Genomic DNA, 18,519 nt, shown 5'->3' with positions numbered 1-18,519 from the left:
GGGATTACCATTGCAATTAGCAGCAGAGACGCAATAATATCACGTGTGTTTCACAAAAGTTCCTGTAATTGTTCAGATGTGAATCAGCGCTGAGTGAAGACACAGGCTGAGCGGCGGTTCAATCTGGTCAAAACAGAAATAAAAGTACGGAGAAAAATGTAATATAAATTGTGGAAGTGTAGTATGTTGATTTCCTTTCGACTGCGCAACGATATTTATTATAAATACAATGTAATATATTTCACGCGCCCAATAAAACACTGTGAAATTAACAATCACTCTCTTCAGCTGCTGAAAGTTTACCTTTATTATGCTTCTCTAATGCATAATGTATTGACTTTTCGTTCACAAAGTGTTTGAAGAAAGCGAACCTTCTCTTTCTCCCCCGAATTTTCACGTTTTTACTATTTGCCGCTGATGACTGCAAAACATTGTTGGGGGAAACTATGATTGTTTTTTAGAGGAATCGATGAAAAGATTTGTGGATTTGCAATTATTCCGATCAGCTATATCTTAGGTCGCCTCTTCAAGCCGATTTGTTATCATTATAATTGTTAATGTTCTGATTGTATTTATAAATAGCTTTTTGTATTTCGTGATGTATTGAACCGGGAGATTGTATACCAATCACTTTACGATTCTGGTGCTTTTAATCAGTTTTCGCCTGCGCTTAGAGCACAAAATATACACTCAATTCACTTCAGCATATATTCTGTGAAGTGCTTTCAGCCGTCTCGAAGTCTTGATAAGACTTTGTAACACATGCAAGTATTATTATTCTTATCACTTATATTATTATTGTTATTATCATCTAGCTGTAAGTGGTTCAAGTGAAAAGCGCTATAAAGATGTAATGTGTTATTGTTATTGTTACCTAGACTTTCTTCCAGTTTTCCGAAGACCCTTAATGCTCAGCCGCATAGTAGTGGAGCTTTAATCCAGTTTCCCACCCGACTAAGGAGAGAACATAAAAGAAAGTATAACTTGTGTCCAGCCATTGCGTAGCGGTTATTGAAACTCCAAAAAAAGAAGCGATCAATAAACGTTTACAGGGAATTAATCGGAATGGAGCGTTTAGTTGCAATCTTTGTCAGTTATTCGCATTGATTTTTTATATGTTTTCTCCCTCGTGAACGTGCTTTTTCGGAGATACAATTAATATTCAAAAATGTTACTTCGCTTCCCGTCAGCTGCTCTCGGGTCATATTATATGTGACAGGATATTCAGTCTCCGATGGCGTTTCTGATGATTGTAGATTTTAATTTCTTTAATGTATTCGTGACAATCTAGAGATGGTATAATAAGCTATAAAATGCATGGTGAGCAACCCGTATTAACAGAAACCACTTCAAACTGATTTGATATCTTTATGTGAACAATCTCTATTGGCGGACATTGTTCAACATTATTGTCAACAGAATGAACACGTTGCTGATTGTGTTATTCAGTAATGATGTGAGAGTTCTTGTGAAGGTCATTGTATAATGATTCAAAAGACTTGATATTTAGTTTTCAATTGTCCTTCGTGTCATCAAATAAATGGACATTTTCTGAATATAAACTTCTTCCCTTCCAGAACCACAGGGCCCTTCGGTGACTGTCCTTCCCCCTTCACCAGATCAAATCACAGCAAAGAGCAAGGCGACCCTGGTGTGTCTGGTGAATGATTTTATCCCGGGAGCTGTGGAGGTCGAGTGGACTGTGGATGGCGGTACCAGAAGTGAAGGTGTTGAAACGAGTGCGATCAAACAGCAGGCGGACAACACGTACAGTGTGAGCAGTTATCTGACTCTGCCAACCTCCGAGTGGGAGTCACACGACCTGTATTCCTGTGTGGTCAAACACCAGACTCTGGCCACTCCGCTCGAGAAAAGCATCGCCAATCCAGTTGTACCTAAATCAGGAATGTGCACCGATAGTCGAGTATACCATTGACAATCTGCCTTTAATAATACAAATTGTGTTTGTAATATTTTGTAGATTATGTTCATTTTGTCATAAATTTCCAAAATTTCGAACGATCATGACGCAGTTCATATCGTTTGCCAGAATCCTTAGGTTGAATGTTATGTGTTCTCCTTGTGTCATATTACACAAATATCGAACAACAATAAAAATGTCTCTGCAATGTCCTCTGTGCAGTCGCTCATTTTGTTCCAGATTTTCCGATTAGTCAAACCATGAGGTTTTCATTTTATTTTTATTATTCAGCATATTTTAAAAACATAAAACAGAGACCATTTTATCGAATTGGTTTACAGACGTGTTGCCTTACGAAAATATTACACAAGTTGTAAATCATACAACAGGGGAAGAGAGTGGTAGGCTTTGTTCTATATTGTTCGCTACCGCGGCTTCGAAGGCTCAAATTCCCCCTAATCTCAGCCTGTAAGATCGAATTGTCTTAAACTTTAATATTTTCTGAAATCAGAGGGAGGGTGTAGGGAATCTTAAATTCAGTCTTAATTTGTAAGTCGATTTTCCGTATTTCTTAAAAAAGAATCAACTTCCCAATTAATGTTTAAATGAAACATTTCATCAAATCTGCGAAATTTTAAGACGTTATGACAAACTAGTGGATTTGTTTCGTTAAGTCTTCTTTGGAGAAACGTTTGATTCCGACTTCTGCATGGCAACATGTTGGTTGATTTATTAACATCAGCAGGTGTCACTGTATCAACGGATCAAAGTTGCATGTGTGTCACATTAATCTCTTCCCCTGTTATTGCAAACTACAACATTGGTACACATTATACAAGTAATTGTGGCAGTCATTATAATATTAAAGATTGGTTTATTTAAGTGGAAATAGGATACGAAGCCCAGAAACAACACGTCTGAAACAACATTCATAGAGGTATGTTTGCCAATTCATACTTCAGACTTCTTTATGTTTCCTTGAAAGCGGAAGATTCAAACCACCTAAATTACGTAGTATCAGTCTATTCCGTGAGGACATACACCCATCAGAAAAATTATATCCCGTAAATTTCTAGAGAAGCCCCGAAAGAACACCTGTCAATCAAAAACCATCTTGGTCAACCCATGCTTGGCTGAGTGCCAAAGACAGNTTTTTTTTCATTGTTAATCTAACCCATTAGAAGGACACCCACACATAATTAAACGTTTAGCTTCACGAACAGATATGAAGAAAGCTTAATCAACATATGTAAGGTTTAATGTTAAACAACATATTTCCTTGGAAATAATCGCTTGTTATTAATATAAACAGCATATCCAATGCACCATCATGTCATATCCAATGTATCATTATACATTTATTTCTAATTAAATAGTATACTTAATGTAGGAGCACTGTCATTATTTTGTAAAAATGAAAGCTGTTCTAAGTTTCTGCACATTCGCCAGTCACTTGATTCAGAAGTGTGGCATTGGATTTGCGTATGTGCAGACTTCGAATGATCCCAGAAACCTGCATTTGAGCGTTGCTCTTCCTTCAGCAGGTTGAGCTGTGGAGGTCGAGTGGACTGTGGATGGCAGTGCCAGAAGTCAAGGTGTTGAAACGAGTGCGATCAAACAGCAGGCGGACAACACGTACAGTGTGAGCAGTTATCTGACTCTGCCAACCTCCGAGTGGGAGTCACACGACCTGTATTCCTGTGTGGTCAAACACCAGACTCTGGCCATTCCGCTCGAGAAAAGCATCGCCAGATCCAGTTGTACCTAAATCTGGAATTTTATGGATTTGGTTTGCAGGCATGCTCTCTTACGGGAGGAAATATTACACTGGCTGTAAATCACATAAACAGGTTTAATTCTGTATTGTGCGCTTCGGAGGCTTCGAAGGTTCAAAATCCCATGTAGTCTCAGCCTCTAAGATCGTTTTATCTGAAACTTTAATAATGTCTGGAATCGGAAGGAGGAAGGAAGGTATTGAATTCATTTAAGTCTTAATTTGTAAGTCGATTTTCCATATTTCTTTAAAAAAATCAACTTCCCAATGAAGGTTTAAATGAAACATTTCATCAAAGTTGCGGAATTTTAAATGTTATGACGAACTGGCGGATTTTTGTTCTTTAAATCTGCTGTTGAGAAGCGTTTGCTTCCAACTTCCACATGGCAACAGCTTAGCTGATTTATTAACATCCGCAGGTATCGCTGTATCAACGGATCAAAGTTGCATGTGTGTCACATGAATCTCTTTCCCTTTTATTGCAGACGACAACATTGCTAAACATTATACAAGTAATTTTGATGGTCATTATTCAATATAATAATAAAGATTGTGGAACTAGAATAAGAAGCCCCGAAGCAACACCTCAACAACAACAACGACATCAAGATTCCATTTATAGAGCGCCTTTCACGTCGGGAGGACGTCCCAAGGTGCTGTACAGTTGGGTCAGGACCCGAGCAGGGGGAAAATGGTCAGGATGAGGGGAGGGAGGGGAGGGAGCGAGGAGGGGGTAGAGAGTCGTGAGGGGAGCTGAAGGCACGGTCAAAGAGAAAGGTCTTGAGACCGGCCTTGAAGGAGGAAAGGGAGGAGGCGGCGAAGGTACTGGGGGATGGAGTTCCAGAGCCTCGGGGCTGAGAGACTGAAGGCCCGACCACCGATGGTAGGGCGGTTGGGGCGGGGGATGTGGAGCAGACCGGAGCCAGAGGAATGGAGGGTACGAGCAGGTAGATCTGCAACAACATGTTTGTTTGATGCCAATCAACTCAAGTATTTCCGGGTCAATACCTTTTTCCTTGACAAAGGAAGAGTCAAAACATACCAATTACATAATATTAGCCTATTTTGTGAGAAGATACACCCATTAGAAATACTCTGTCACGTAAATTTCCAGAGAAGCCATGAAGCCAATCAATCAAATACCATCTTGGCCAATACCATGCCTAGGCTGAGTACCAAAGACAGATTTTATTTCATAGTTAATCTAAGCCGTTAGAAAGGCCACAATCACATAGTTAAACTTTTAATGTTATGAATAGATATCAATGAAACTTAATCAACATGAGTTTTAATCTTTATCAATATATGTTTTGGGAAATAATCACAAGGTATTTGTATGGAAATACTTCAGTAGATGGGAATTTTTGATAAGGTATTTCCATGTCAATTAAACTTTGATATGCAAATACTTCAGCAGAATAGCACACTAAGTTTAATCAAGATCTGAACATTGAACATAATCAAGACCTTAAGGGGCCTTTGTGGCAGGAGGGGATGGAATAGATGGTCTGGGGAATGTGGAATGAGATGTAGGGGAGAAGGATGCAGTGAAGCGATATTTTTGATCATTGACATAAAGAAGTCTAGGACATCTTCGCACTTGTCAGCGTGGCATGTCAGCATTGTGCAGTTGGTAGCATTCTAGTCTCTGATGCAGAAGATTGTGGATTCAAGTCCCACATTTGGACTTTCAATTCCTATTGTCCAGGGTAACACTGTAATGCAAAGTTGGGGATGTGCTGTGTTGTGTCGGACGCATGCTACTTGCCTATTCATGATGGATGGTAAACATCCCGAATCACTCTGAAAACGGAGGAGAGAACTTCTCCTGGTCTCCTCTGAAAATTCACTAATTATAGATTATCATTCACGTCATGGCTGTTTGTGAGATGCTGCTGTTCCCAAACTGGCTACCACGTTTGCCTAGAAAATACATACAGTATATCCAGTGGATCATCAGGAAATGCCCTCCTATATCCAATGTACTATCCAATCTGTATCTGTACCATGACCTCCCCTCACCTCTGCAACATCACACGGCTCAAACCGCAAGCCGTCAAAACTGTCATTCACGCTTTCAAACATCTAAGCTTGACTATGCAAACTCCATATTTGTCAGCCTACCCAACTCCTCCCTCAATAGTCTACAGATCATAGCAAACTCTGCAGCCTCTGTCCTCTGCACAAGGCTCATTGAACATCTCTCGCCCTATCCTCACCTAACTACTTGCTTCCCATCACACAAAGGATACAGTACAAGATCCTGATTCTCACCTTCAAAGCCCTAAATGGCCTTGATCCCCACTACTTTAGAGACCTCTTAATCCATTACCATTCTGCCCAAACTCGGGCACCGTCCTGCTTCCCATACCCCGCATTGCCCACCCCATCTTTGGCAGTTGGGTATTCAGCCACTCTGCTCCCATCCTCTGGAAGTAAATGCCACAGTCGTACTGTCTCATTCCCTCCCTTGCTTCCTTGAACACCTGTCTCAAGAGCCTCTTCTTCGACCATGCCTTCAATCTCCCTGCTTTGCCCCGCTCCCCCTGCCCCCCCGACTTCCAGACTCCCCGATCCCACCCGAACCCCGCAGCATGGATCCGAAACAGTGATTGTCCAGCGACTTGGGATGTCCTCCCGTAGAGAAAGGCGCTATACAAATGTAATTTTGATTATGATGTTGATATTATACATTTATTTTTAATAATATAGCACACATAATGTAGCAGTACTGCAGTTATGTTTTAAAATGAAAGCTGCTCTATGTCTCTGTGCATTCACAAGTCATTTGGAGTCCTGTAGCTCAGTGGTTAGAGCACTCACTTTGCAAGCGAGAGACCTGAGTTCAATTCCAGGCAGGTCAGGGCGAAACCTTGGGCAAGTTTCCTTACTCCACACAGAGCCTAATAATAATCCCTCCAAAACCAAAAACAAAAATAAATTGGTCATTTTCAATCTACGACTGTTTGTGGGACATTGCTGTGCACAATCGACTGCCATGTTCATCCACAAATATACAGTCAATTCACTTTACAGTGTGTTCTGTGAAGCGCTTTGGGACGTCCTCCCGACGTGAAGAGCGCTATATCAAATGCAAGGATTATTATTATTATTATTATTATTTGAGTCAGAAATGTGGCATTGGATCAACGCATGCGCAGAATTCAACACAGGCTTGTCCAAATGACAGTGAAAACCTGCATTTGAGCACTGCTCTTCATGCAACAACAACAACAACAAGATTCCATTTATAGAGCACCTTTCACATCGAGAGGACGTCCCAAAGCGCTGGACAGTTGGGTCAGGACCCAAGCAGGGGGGAAATGGTCAGGGTGAGGGGAGGGAAGGGAAGAGAGGGAGCGAGGAGGGGGAAAATGGTCAGGGTGAGGGGAGGGAAGGGAGGGGGCGAGGAGGGGGTAGAGAGTTGAGAGGGGAGCTGCAGGCACGGTCAAAGAGAAAGGTCTTGAGACCGGCCTTGAAGGAGGAAAGGGAGGAAGTGGCAAAGGCACTGGGGGATAGAGTTCCAGAGCCTCGGGGCTGAGAGGCTGAAGGCCCGGCCACTGATGATAGGGCGGTTGGGGCGGGGGATGTGGAGCAGACCGGAGCCAGAGGAACGGAGGGTATGGGCAGATAGATAGAGTGATACTAGGTCGGAGAGGTGGGAGGGCGCAAGGCCGTGAATGGCCTTGTAGGTGAGGATGAGGATCTTGAATTCGATTCTCTGGGGAATGGAGAGCCAGTGGAGGCGAGCGAGGGTGGGAGTGATGTGGTCATGAAACCTGGTGCGGGACAGTACACGAGCTGTAGAGTTCTGAATGACCTGCAGCTTGTGGAGGGAGGTGCCCGGAAGGCCGGTGAAGAGGGAGTTACCGTAGTCCAGCCTTGAGGTGATAAAGGCGTGGACCAGAGTTTCAGCAGCGTGAGGGGTGAGATAGTGCCATAGTCTGACGATGTTTCGGAGGTGATGGAATGCGGTGCCAGTTGTGGCGCGGATATCAGGAAGAAAGGACAGCTCAGGGTCGAACAGAACCCCGAGGTTCCTGACTGGCTTTGATAGGTGGAGAGTGCAGCCTTGGATGCTGAAGCTGTCAGCGCCTGAGGTGCGGAGGCGCTGACGTGAGCCAATCAGGAGGGCCTCAGTTTTACGCACGTTCAGCTGAAGAAAGTTGTCTCTCGTCCAGGACTCGATGTCGGACAGGCAGCTGTCAGGACATCGGTGGTCGTGGAGTTGAGGGTAGAGGAGGAAAGGTAGAGTTGGGTGTCATCCGCATACATGTGGAAGTTAACTCCATGTCTGCAGATGATATCACCACAGGGGGAGCATATAGAGGGTGAAGAGGAGGGGACCGAGGACAGACCCCTGAGGGACACCGCACGAGACAGTGCGGGGGCTGGAGGAAAAGCAGTTCAGCAGGTTGAGCAACATATATCTGCTTTTACATATCTCGCTCCATATCACATCACATTATAACTGTCAGAAATAGGTCCAGAAGATCGCAATTGAGTATTTGTGTTTTGATGCCATCGCATCCCTGTTCCCTGGAAGGAAATATAGATTTACAGGTGTTAAATGGTTTATCAGAAAAACTCCAGTATTACAGGGCAAATGGGAAACAGGCGGAATAGTGCAAATCATTGTTGAAGCACGGCGAGGCCACCTTCACCAAAACATTCATTATGAGGCTCTCTTCCAAGATTAGAAGAGAACCATTTGCTAAAGTGCAAACCTTTCCACACACTACAACCTCAACATGATATTGTGGTTGAAACAACAAAACACAATGTAAAAGGCAGGACGGAGATGATATCGCAGCGCCGACCGGATTCCTATGTGATGATATTGACCCGATTAACGAAATGTTTGGCGAAAGGTATCTCAAATTAACAAATGTTGCAAATATTACTTGTGGCACTGCCTATACATGTTACAAAACAGAGCTAATTCTACATCAACAATACATCACAAGCACCTGTAAGTGCATTGCTGTCCTCCCTGCTCGCAGATCAACAGAGTCCCGGCTCTATAACGTTTATAACGTCATAAGAGAGAAACGTTCTTTTAGGCTCAGGAAGTGGGAATGGAGTTCGTTTATTTTTTGGTAATAACAACAAATTACTTTTGTGCAGCGCATTTCATTTAGAGATGATGTCTGAAGGCGCTGGACAGTCAGGGATTATGAACAGCTGGGGATTGAGATCAGGCGAGGTGGAGGGAATGGAGTGTAGGGATCGGAGAGCGACTGATGCTGTGGACGACGAGGGAGCGACTTAAGGTGGTCATTGAACGAGTGACAGGAAGGAACAAGATGAAGGGACTCAGAGAACAACGTGATACAGCGGTAGGGGGGAACAAGGCCGTAGAGGGCTATGAAGGCGATGATGAGGCTTTTGAGCTTTATCGTCTGGGAGATAGGTCGCAAATGGACCCGGGCGACGGTAGGGGTGATACATTCACCTCGCTAAACAGATCATGTCTGCAGTAGTGGAGTGGAGTCAAGAGAATACCAGTGTGAGGGCAGCATCACGACTGGAACCCGCAGGAAGGTGACTTGGACAGTATATATTGGGAAAAATCTACAAACTGTACATATAATTTAAGAATGGCTGGCGTTGCTTATAAAGCGTAGCTTCCTGTGCAAGTCTGTCAAAAGTCAGGTGTAACAGGACAGCGTGCAACCTGCAACTGCAACTGTCTTTGGTTCCTCTGTTGTCAATCCTTACCTAAAGCATGGCTATAAAGAATAAGCTGGTACTGTTCTACTGATTGCCCAGAACCCAACAAATCGCTGAAATAATTATCCAACATCGGAATAAGCTCCACGACAGTGAAATTGCCTGTGAACCTGGGCAAGTGATATTGCAGGATTTACACGCTGAAAAACCATGACATATATTAATGTTTAATGGAATAAAACTTTTCCACCATTCTGTAAATAACTGTTTTGTTCGGTTACTATTAATAATAATCATTGCATTTGATACAGCAATTTATCGCAATTTCTAGGTTTCTCAACGCTGCCAAATTAAATTACTTTATATTTTGTGGGTGAAACTCGGCAGCCGATGGCACACTGTCGTGTCCTACAAACAGTCGTGGATTGAGTGACACATTTTGGCCCTGACCTGGAGTCGAAGCCAGTTCCTGTTGTTTGCGAGGAGAGTGCTACAGTCACTCAACTACAGGACTACACAAAATATTACCTTTACGTAGCATGAAATACTTTGTTTCGTATTAGAAACAAAAACGTTTCAATGCATCAAACTCTTCAGGGAGAAAGGTTATGCAATATTATCATGAAATATCTTTTGAAATATGGGCGGTAAAATGCCTCAAATCTGCATGATCTTCAATCTCCTGTTCAGAACAAGGAACTCTATTGGACGGTGCAACCCGGAGAGTGATTTGCATAGTTTATCAATTCAATTGGACTTGCATCACCTGATGGTTCTTAAGGAGATGTTTGCAAAGAAGCAGGAAAGTGTCATTTGTCTTGAAAATCTCTCATCTCTCTGATCTTCATCAAAATGTTAAGAATGGGCGATTGGCTCCGAGTTCCAGTGGCCCTACTCCTGTATCTGCATGGTAAGCGCTGTGGAATCCGAACTGATATACATTAAATTCACTTTGTACAGTTCTACAATGTGACCTATTTGTGACTTGTTATCTCACCAGGGACAACTGCAGCTGTTACCCTGACTCAGCCACCGTCCATCTCAACCACCCCGGGACACACGGTCACGATCGCCTGCACCATGTCCGGAGGCAGTCTGGGCAGCTATTGGGTGAGCTGGTACCAGCGGAAGCCTGGCAGCGCCCCTCTGTTTGTTTGGTATCAAAGCGGCACCACAGGTCAGGGAATTCCTGATCGATTCACTGGTTCTAAAGGCTCATCGAACATGCATTTAACCATCAGCGGTGTGCAACCGGAGGACGCCGCCGAATACTTCTGTGGTGCCTGGTTAAGCACCAGTCCGCATGACATCTTCCTGTTCGGTAAAGGGACTATACTGAATCTGAAAAGTAAGTGATCTTCGACATTGTGCACTTTGCATGTGGGGGTTTGGACTTTCCAATAATTATTTTGATCTGGTTCTACTTTAAAGATTCTACAGTATAAATGTTTTTTGTCTGAGCCTCGCTCTGTCTTCAATAGTGTTTCACCCTTTTCCTGTAATATTTACATCTGGACATAATTTTGGTGAAGATTTTTTTAATGTGGAATTCGGATATTTTGAAGTAACAAACATGTGAACCCTGAGTTTCATTGTGAATCTCTGAAGAATTAAGGCGGATAGTGCAGAAATCGGGTACAGGCAACAGGGAGGATGTAGGAAATTATTCAAGAGGAGTTAAATGGTGGTAAACTTCAAAAATAACATTATGTACATTATGTTTACTTCAAATCTTTTTCCCAGTTTGTAACCATGAGGTGATAGTTAAAAGAATCTCCAGCACAAGTGAAACAACAGCCTTCCACAGGGTGACTCTCCCTGGTCTCCAATGGACCGATTGGTGATCGGCGCAATTCTCAGAGGGAACAGGATATCGTGGACATGTTTCTGTTCTGTAACTAAATTAATGTTTGAAGAATTCCAACTTGCAAAAGTCCGAGTAACCCTCTTCAACTAATGCCCAGATATCTGGGAATAACTGTAAGAGAGGTTTCTCTGACCATTATTTTACATCAACGTCTAATCCATTGTTTTGGAATAATTCAAATATTGCAGTCGGCTCAGCGAGTGATTGTGAACCACTGAGTTATTCCTCCCATTAAGAGATGTCTCTATATTATGTTTTTAACCGCAAAGTTGTTTTTGGATTTCTGATTGTTTAAAATGCTCTATTTTCTCCCAATTCCGCATTTGGTGTCGCTGAGAGGAGCGACATTGCAATTAGAAAAAGACACCCAGTAATGTTACATGTGTTTCGTCACAAGTTGCTATAAGTGGTCAGATGTGAATCAGCGCTCAGTGAAGCACGGGTTGAGCTTCGGCTCTGTCTTGTCAAATCAGAAATAAAAGCACAAAGAAAAATGTTATATAAATTGTGGGAATTCAAGATGTTTATGTCCCGACAATGTGGCCTCTTCAAACCGACTCGTTATCAAAATAACTGTGAACGTTTGGGTTGTATTTAGAAATAGATCGTTTTATTTCGTGATGTACTGAACCTGGAGATTGTATACAAATAACTTTCCGATTGTGGGGCTTTTAATTTTCTTTCGCTCGCGTTTCCTCCACAAAATATAGTCAATTCCCTTCACCGTGTATTTTGTGAAGTAATTTGAGTCGTCTCGAAAGTGTTACAATGCGCTCTAACAAATGCAAGGATTATTATTAATATTTTATTCCCGACCTTCTTCGAATTAGTTGAAGTCCATCATTGCTCAGCCGCACAGTTGTGAAGCTTGAATCGAAGTTCTTCCCGACTGAGGAAAGAAAACTATAGAAACTACAAGTCGTGTCCAGCCATTGTGTAGCGTTTATTGAAACTCCCCAAAGTCATCGAAGGTTCACACATTTCCTCCCAATATTCGGCATAGTTGGAAGTCGAGGCGCTCGATGGACCTTTACGGGGAATTCATTGGAATGGAGAATTTAGTTGCAAACACAATCAATTATTGCCTTTTTTTGCCCGTTCTATGGCTTGTGAATTAACTTGGTCAGAGATATAATTAATAATCCTAAAGTTTAACCGCGCTTTCAATCAGCTGCTCCCGGCAATATTCCTTCTGACACCATATTTATTATCTGCTGTCGTTTCTGTTGATTGTATTCATCAATTTCGTAAATGCATTCGTGGGAATCTACAGCTGGTATAACAAGATACAGAGGATATGGCGAGGAATTCTTATCAAAATTAACCATTTCTCACTGATTTAATACATTTATAGGCGGACATTGTCACTGTTCAACATTATTGTTAACAGACAAGAACACGTTGAAATGTTTCATACAGTGATTTGATAATTAATTTTCAACTGTCCTTCGTGTTATCAAATAATGAACATTATCTGAGTGCAAAATCTTTTCCTTCCAGAACCACAGGGCCCTTCGGTGAGTGTCCTTCCGCCTTCACCAGATCAAATCACAGCAAAGAGCAAGGCGACCCTGGTGTGTCTGGTGAATGATTTTATCCCGGGAGCTGTGGAGGTCGAGTGGACTGTGGATGGCAGTGCCAGAAGTGAAGGTGTTGAAACGAGTGCGATCAAACAGCAGGCGGACAACACGTACAGTGTGAGCAGTTATCTGACTCTGCCAACCTCCGAGTGGGAGTCACACGACCTGTATTCCTGTGTGGTCAAACACCAGACTCTGGCCACTCCGCTCGAGAAAAGCATCGCCAGATCCAGTTGTACCTAAACCAGGAATGTGCACCGATAGTCGAATGTACAATTGGCAATCTACCTTTAATAATAATAATTGCGTTTTTAATAATTAGTCGATTATGTTAATGATGTCATAAATTTCCCAAATAGCTAACAATGAATACGCAGTTCATATCGTTTGTTGGAATTCTTATGTTGAATTGTACGAGTTCTCCATGTGTCATATTACACGAATATCGAACGATAGTAAAATGTCACTGCATTGGCCTCAGTGCGTCGCTCATTTTCTTCCATATTTTCTTGCCGATCAGTCAAACCATGAGGTTTTCGTCTTGTTTGTATTATTCTGCACTTTGTTTGACATAAAATAGCGACCATCAATGGATTTGGTTTACAGACATGTCTTTCGGGAGGAAATATTACATACTTGTAAATCATAGCAACAATTTAACAGGCGAACAGCATTCCCCTGCAACAGGTTTCATTCTGTACTGTGCGCTCCGGAGGCTTCGAAGGCTCAAAATCCCACCTCGTCTCAAGCTGTAAGATCGCTTTATCTTAAACTTTAATCGAATCTTGAATTCAGTCGTAATTTGTAAATCGCCTTTTCCGTATTTCTTTGAAAAGAATCAACTTCCCAATTAAGGTGGAAATTAAAACATTTCCGCAAATCTGCCCATTTTAAAATGTTATGACGGACTGGTGGATTTTGCCGTTTAAATCTGCTGTTGAGAAACGTTTCTTCAATCTTCCGCCTGACCACATCTTGGCTGAAGTGTCAACATCAGCAGATGTCGCTGTATCGAAGGATCAAAGTTGCACGTGTGTCACATTGAACTCTTCCCCTTTTATTGCAAACTACAACATTGTTCAATATTATACAATTGCTTTTGAAGCTGATTATGCAATTTAATGTTTAAGATTAGATTATTTGAGTGGAACTGGGATAAGAAGCCCAGAAGCAACACGTCTGCAACAACATCTATAGATACAAAACGCAAAGAAACGCAAAATATTGCAGATGCTGTAAATCTAAAACAAAAACCGAAGTCGCTGGGTACACACTGCAGGTCAGGCAGCATCTATGGAGAAGGAACGTGAGTCAATGTTTCGGGTCCTCGACCTCTCGTGAGAACACCTATAGGTATGTTTGCTCGATGCCAATGCATACTTCAGAATTCTTCCTTTTTCCTTGACAAAGGAACAGTCAAAATATATAAATGACATAACGTTAGCCTGTGTTGTGAGAAGAAACACACTTTATAAAATCTCTATCACTTAAATTTCAAGACAAGCCCCGAAATAACACATGTCAATTAAATACCATCTGGTGCAATACCGCGCCTTGGCTGTGTCCCCCAAACAGCATTTTCTTCATAGTTATTCTAACGCATTAAAAAGGCACACTTACTTTCACAAACAGATACCAATGAAACTTGATCAACACGAGTTTTAATCTTCAACAGCATATGTTCTTGGAAATAATCACATGGTATTGCTATGCAAATACTTCAGCAGAATAGCACATTAAGCTTAATGAAGATCTGAACACTGAACGAAATAAAGACCTGTAGGGGCCTTGGTGACAGGTGGGGGTGGAGTAGATGGTCTGGACATGCGGAAGGAGACGTAAGGAAGGAGGATACAGCAAAGCAATATTTGCAATCTTTGACATGAAGAAGTCCAGGACTTCTTTGCACATGTCAGCATGATGTTTCAGCATTGTGCAATCGGCAGCATTCTAGTCTCTGATGCAGAAGATTTTGGGTTCAAGTCACACAGTAGGCCTTTAAATTCCTATTGTCCAGGGTGACACCACAATGCAAAATTGGATATGCTGCGTTGTTTCAGGTGCCATGCTGTTTGCCAATTCATGGTAAAGATGGTAAAGATCCCATATCGCTCCAGAAAAAGAAGAAAGAATTTCTTCTGGTCTCCTGGACAGAAATTCGATGAATGCAAATTCATTTCATTTTGTTTGTGAGACTCTGCTGTGCCCAAATTGGCTGCCATGTTTGCCTAGAAACTATACACAGTATATCCAGTGGATTATCAGGAAACGCCCTCCTATATCCAATATATTATCCATTCTATATCTGTGCCGCGACCAGCACAGCCTCCCCCCACCTCCACAACATCGCCCGGCTTCTCCACTGTCTCAAATTGCATGATGCTGCAAACCTCATACACGCATTTATAACACTAGGCTTAACTATGCAAACTCCCTGCTTGTCAGCTTCCCAAAATCCTGCCTCCAAGGAGATCATTCTGAACTCTGCAGCCTGTGTCCTCTCCTGCACCAGGCTCTGTAATCCTATCCCACCACCCCCTCACAGCCATTTTTCCCAGACTCCACTGGCTTCCCATCATACAGTTCAAGATCCTGGTTCCCACCTTCAAAGCCCTACATGACCTTACTCTCCCCTACATCTGCGACTTCCTAACTCCCTAACAACCTGCCCACTCCCGGGCTCCATCCTACTTGATGTCCCCCACCTCACCCATTCCACCATTGAGGCGTGGCATTCAGCCACTCTGCCCCCACTTTCTGGAATTAAATGCCAAAGACCCTCAGCTCACACCCTCTCTTGCCTCTTTCAAGTCCCGTCTCAACAACAACAACAACAACAAAAACAATAAGATTCCATTTATAGAGTGCCTTTCACGTCGGGAGGACGTCCCAAGGCGCTGGACGGTTGGGTCAGAACCCGAGCAAGGGGGAAATGGTCAGGGTGAGGGGAGGGAAGGGAGAGAGTGAGGAGGGGGTAGAGAGTCGAGAGGGGAGCTGAAGGCACGGTCAAAGAGAAAGGTCTTGAGACCGGCGTTGAAGGAGGAAGGGGAAGAAGCAAGGCAAAGGCACTGGGGGATGGAGTTCCAGAGCCTAGGGGCTGAGAGGCTGAAGGCCCGACCACCGATGGTAGGGCGATTGGGGCGGGGGATGTGGAGCAGACCGGAGCCAGAGGAATGGAAGGTACGGGCAAGTAGGTAGGGGGTAGTAGGTCGGAGAGGTAGGAGGGAGACTCTCCTCTCCTCCTCAAGACTCTCCTCTTCAACAGTGTCTTCGATCTCCCTCCTTCCCACCTTGCCCTCCACCCTACCCGATCCCACACCAGCTTCCCAGCTCGGGTCCAAAACATTGATTGTCCAGCACCTTGGGCATCCTCCCATAGTGAAAGGCACTATACAATGTGATTTTGATGATGTTGTTGCTATTATTATGTATTTATTTTTAATAATATGGTACACATAATGTAGGAGTACAGTAGTTATGTTTTAAAATGAAAGCTGCTCTATGTTTCTGCGAATTTGCAAGTCATTTGAGTCATAAATGTGACATTGGATCAACGCACGCGCAGAATTCAACACAGGAAGCGTCAGAATGATCCTGGAAACCTGCATTTGAACTTTGCACTTCGTTCAGCAGATTGAGCAACATAAATCTATTGTGACATTTCCGGTTCCATGTCACATCACATTATAGTTGTCAGGAACAGGAAGGTCAGAGTTGAGGCTATATATTTTTATGGCATCCCATCTCTGTTCACTGGAAGGAAATATAGATTTTACAGCTGTTAATATTTTATCAGAAAAACTCCAGTGTTATAGGGCAAAAGGGAAACAGGCGGGGAATTACAAATCATTGTCTAAGCATGGCGACGACACGTTCACTAAAACATTTATTACGAGGCTCTCTTCCAAGATCAGAAGAGAACAATTTACCAAAGTGCAAACCTTTCCACACATGACAGGCTCTACCTGATATTTCGGCTGAAAGCACCAAAGGACAATTTAAAATGCAGGTGGAGGATGATATCGCAGCCCCAATCCGATTCCTGTGTGATGATATCGAACTGATTCACGAAATGTTTGACGAGTGAAATCGCAAATTAGCAGGGCCTGGTGTCATTTGTGGCATTGTCTTTACATGTTAGAAACAGAGCAAACACTACATGAATAATATATCGCATGTACCTATCTCTCAGTGGGTTGCTGTCCTCTCTGCTAGCGGATCAACAGAGCCCTGACTCCTTTCAGCATTGATAACGTTACAAGAGAGAAACGTTCTTTTAGCATTAGGAAGTGGGACTCGGGCTCCTATTCTGGCAATAACAACAGCTAATTACATGCGTGCAGCGCCTTTCACGTAGGGAGGGTGCCTCAAGATGCGAGGCAGTAAGGGGTTGAGTCTCGAGCTGGGGATTGGGATCAGGATGGGTGGAGGGCAGAGAGGGTAGGGATAGGAAGCGGTCGACGAGGAGGTCTTAAGATGGACATTGAAGGAGTCAAGGGAGGGAGCGAGGTGAAGGGATTTGTAGGACGCAGAGGTAAGGAGGAATAAATCTGTAGAGGGCTTTGAAGGCGATCATGAAGCTTTTGAGCTGGGAGGTGGGCAGCAATGGCCCCGGGCGAGGGTAGGGTGATAGGTTCACCTTGCTAAACAGATTGCATCTGTAATACGGCATAGTGGAGTCCATAGGATCCCAGTGTGAGGGAAGGATGGGGACTGGAAACTGCGGGAAGGTGACTTGGACAGTTTATAGTGTGAAATTCTCGAAACACTACATATAATTTGAGGATGGCAACTATAGCTTGTAAAATGTGGCTTCCAGTGCGGGTCTGTCGAAAGTCAGGTGTAGCAGGTCAGCGTGCAAGTGTCTGGTTCCTCTGTTCGTGGGTCCTTAGATAAAGGAGGGCTATAAAGGATAAGCTCGTCTTATACTGCTCATTGTCCAGAACCCAACAAAATGATGAAACAATTATGGCACATCAGAACAAGCTCCACAACAGCGAAATTCCCTATTAAACTAGGCAAGTGGTCTTGCAGGATTGACACGCTGCAAAGCCATGATATATATAAATATTTAATGGTATAAGACTTTTCTACTATTCTGTAAATAATAGTGTGTTGTGTGATTACTATAAATTGTAATAATCCTTGCATTTGATATAGTGCCTTATTTTGTCGTCTGGAAGTCCCAAAGCTGTCAAGTTAATTGACTGTATAAGTTGTAGGCGAAACTCGGCAGCAGATGGGATGGTGCAATGTACTGTCCTACAAACAGTCGTGAATCGAGTGAGCAGATTTTGAAAATTGCCCAACATTTGACCCTGCCCGGAAATCGACCCAGGTCCTGTTGCCTACGAGGCAAGTGTTGTAACCAATAAGCTTTTGCAGGAAATAGTTTGTTTCATATTTGAAATAAAAATGTATAAATAAACCAAACTCTTCAGGGAGAAACGTTATGCAATATTATCATGAAATATCTTTTGAAATATGAGCGGTAAAATGCTTCAAATCTGCATGATCTTCAATCTCCTGTTCCGAATAAGGAATCCCATTGGACGATGCCACCCGGAGAGTGATTTGCATAATTTATGAATTTAATTGGACTTGCATCACCGAATGGTTCTTAAGGAGAGTTTAGAAAGGAGCAGGAGAGTGTCATTTGTCTTGAAAATCTCTCATCTATCTGATCTTCATCGAAGTGTTCACA

The 18,519-nt window shown here is 42.9% G+C and overlaps 1 protein-coding gene across 1 annotated transcript; it reads left to right on the top strand.

Moving 5' to 3' along the window:
* The first annotated feature begins 10,174 nt into the window (after nucleotides 1-10,174).
* LOC103171598 (immunoglobulin lambda-1 light chain-like) lies at nucleotides 10,175-13,291 on the top strand. Its single transcript, XM_042337562.1, has 3 exons — nucleotides 10,175-10,278; nucleotides 10,369-10,716; nucleotides 12,736-13,291. Exons 1-3 carry the CDS (start codon nucleotides 10,221-10,223, stop codon nucleotides 13,056-13,058), a joined length of 729 nt encoding a protein of 242 aa, XP_042193496.1. The 5' UTR covers nucleotides 10,175-10,220; the 3' UTR covers nucleotides 13,059-13,291.
* Nucleotides 13,292-18,519: the final 5,228 nt, after the last annotated feature.

The sequence above is a fragment of the Callorhinchus milii genome, unplaced genomic scaffold (genome assembly GCF_018977255.1).
Source record: "Callorhinchus milii isolate IMCB2004 unplaced genomic scaffold, IMCB_Cmil_1.0 Scaffold8, whole genome shotgun sequence".
NCBI lineage: Eukaryota > Metazoa > Chordata > Chondrichthyes > Chimaeriformes > Callorhinchidae > Callorhinchus > Callorhinchus milii.
Note: the sequence above shows the minus strand (reverse complement) of the source record. Positions and strands in the feature narration are given on the sequence as shown.

Coding starts and splice junctions, on each gene's coding strand:
- LOC103171598 (XM_042337562.1), top strand. CDS start 10,221: ATGTTAAGAATGGGCGATTGGCTCCGAGTTCCAGTGGCCCTACTCCTG. Junction 10,279..10,368: donor CCTACTCCTGTATCTGCATG/GTAAGCGCTGTG, acceptor TTATCTCACCAG/GGACAACTGCAGCTGTTACC. Junction 10,717..12,735: donor GACTATACTGAATCTGAAAA/GTAAGTGATCTT, acceptor TTTTCCTTCCAG/AACCACAGGGCCCTTCGGTG.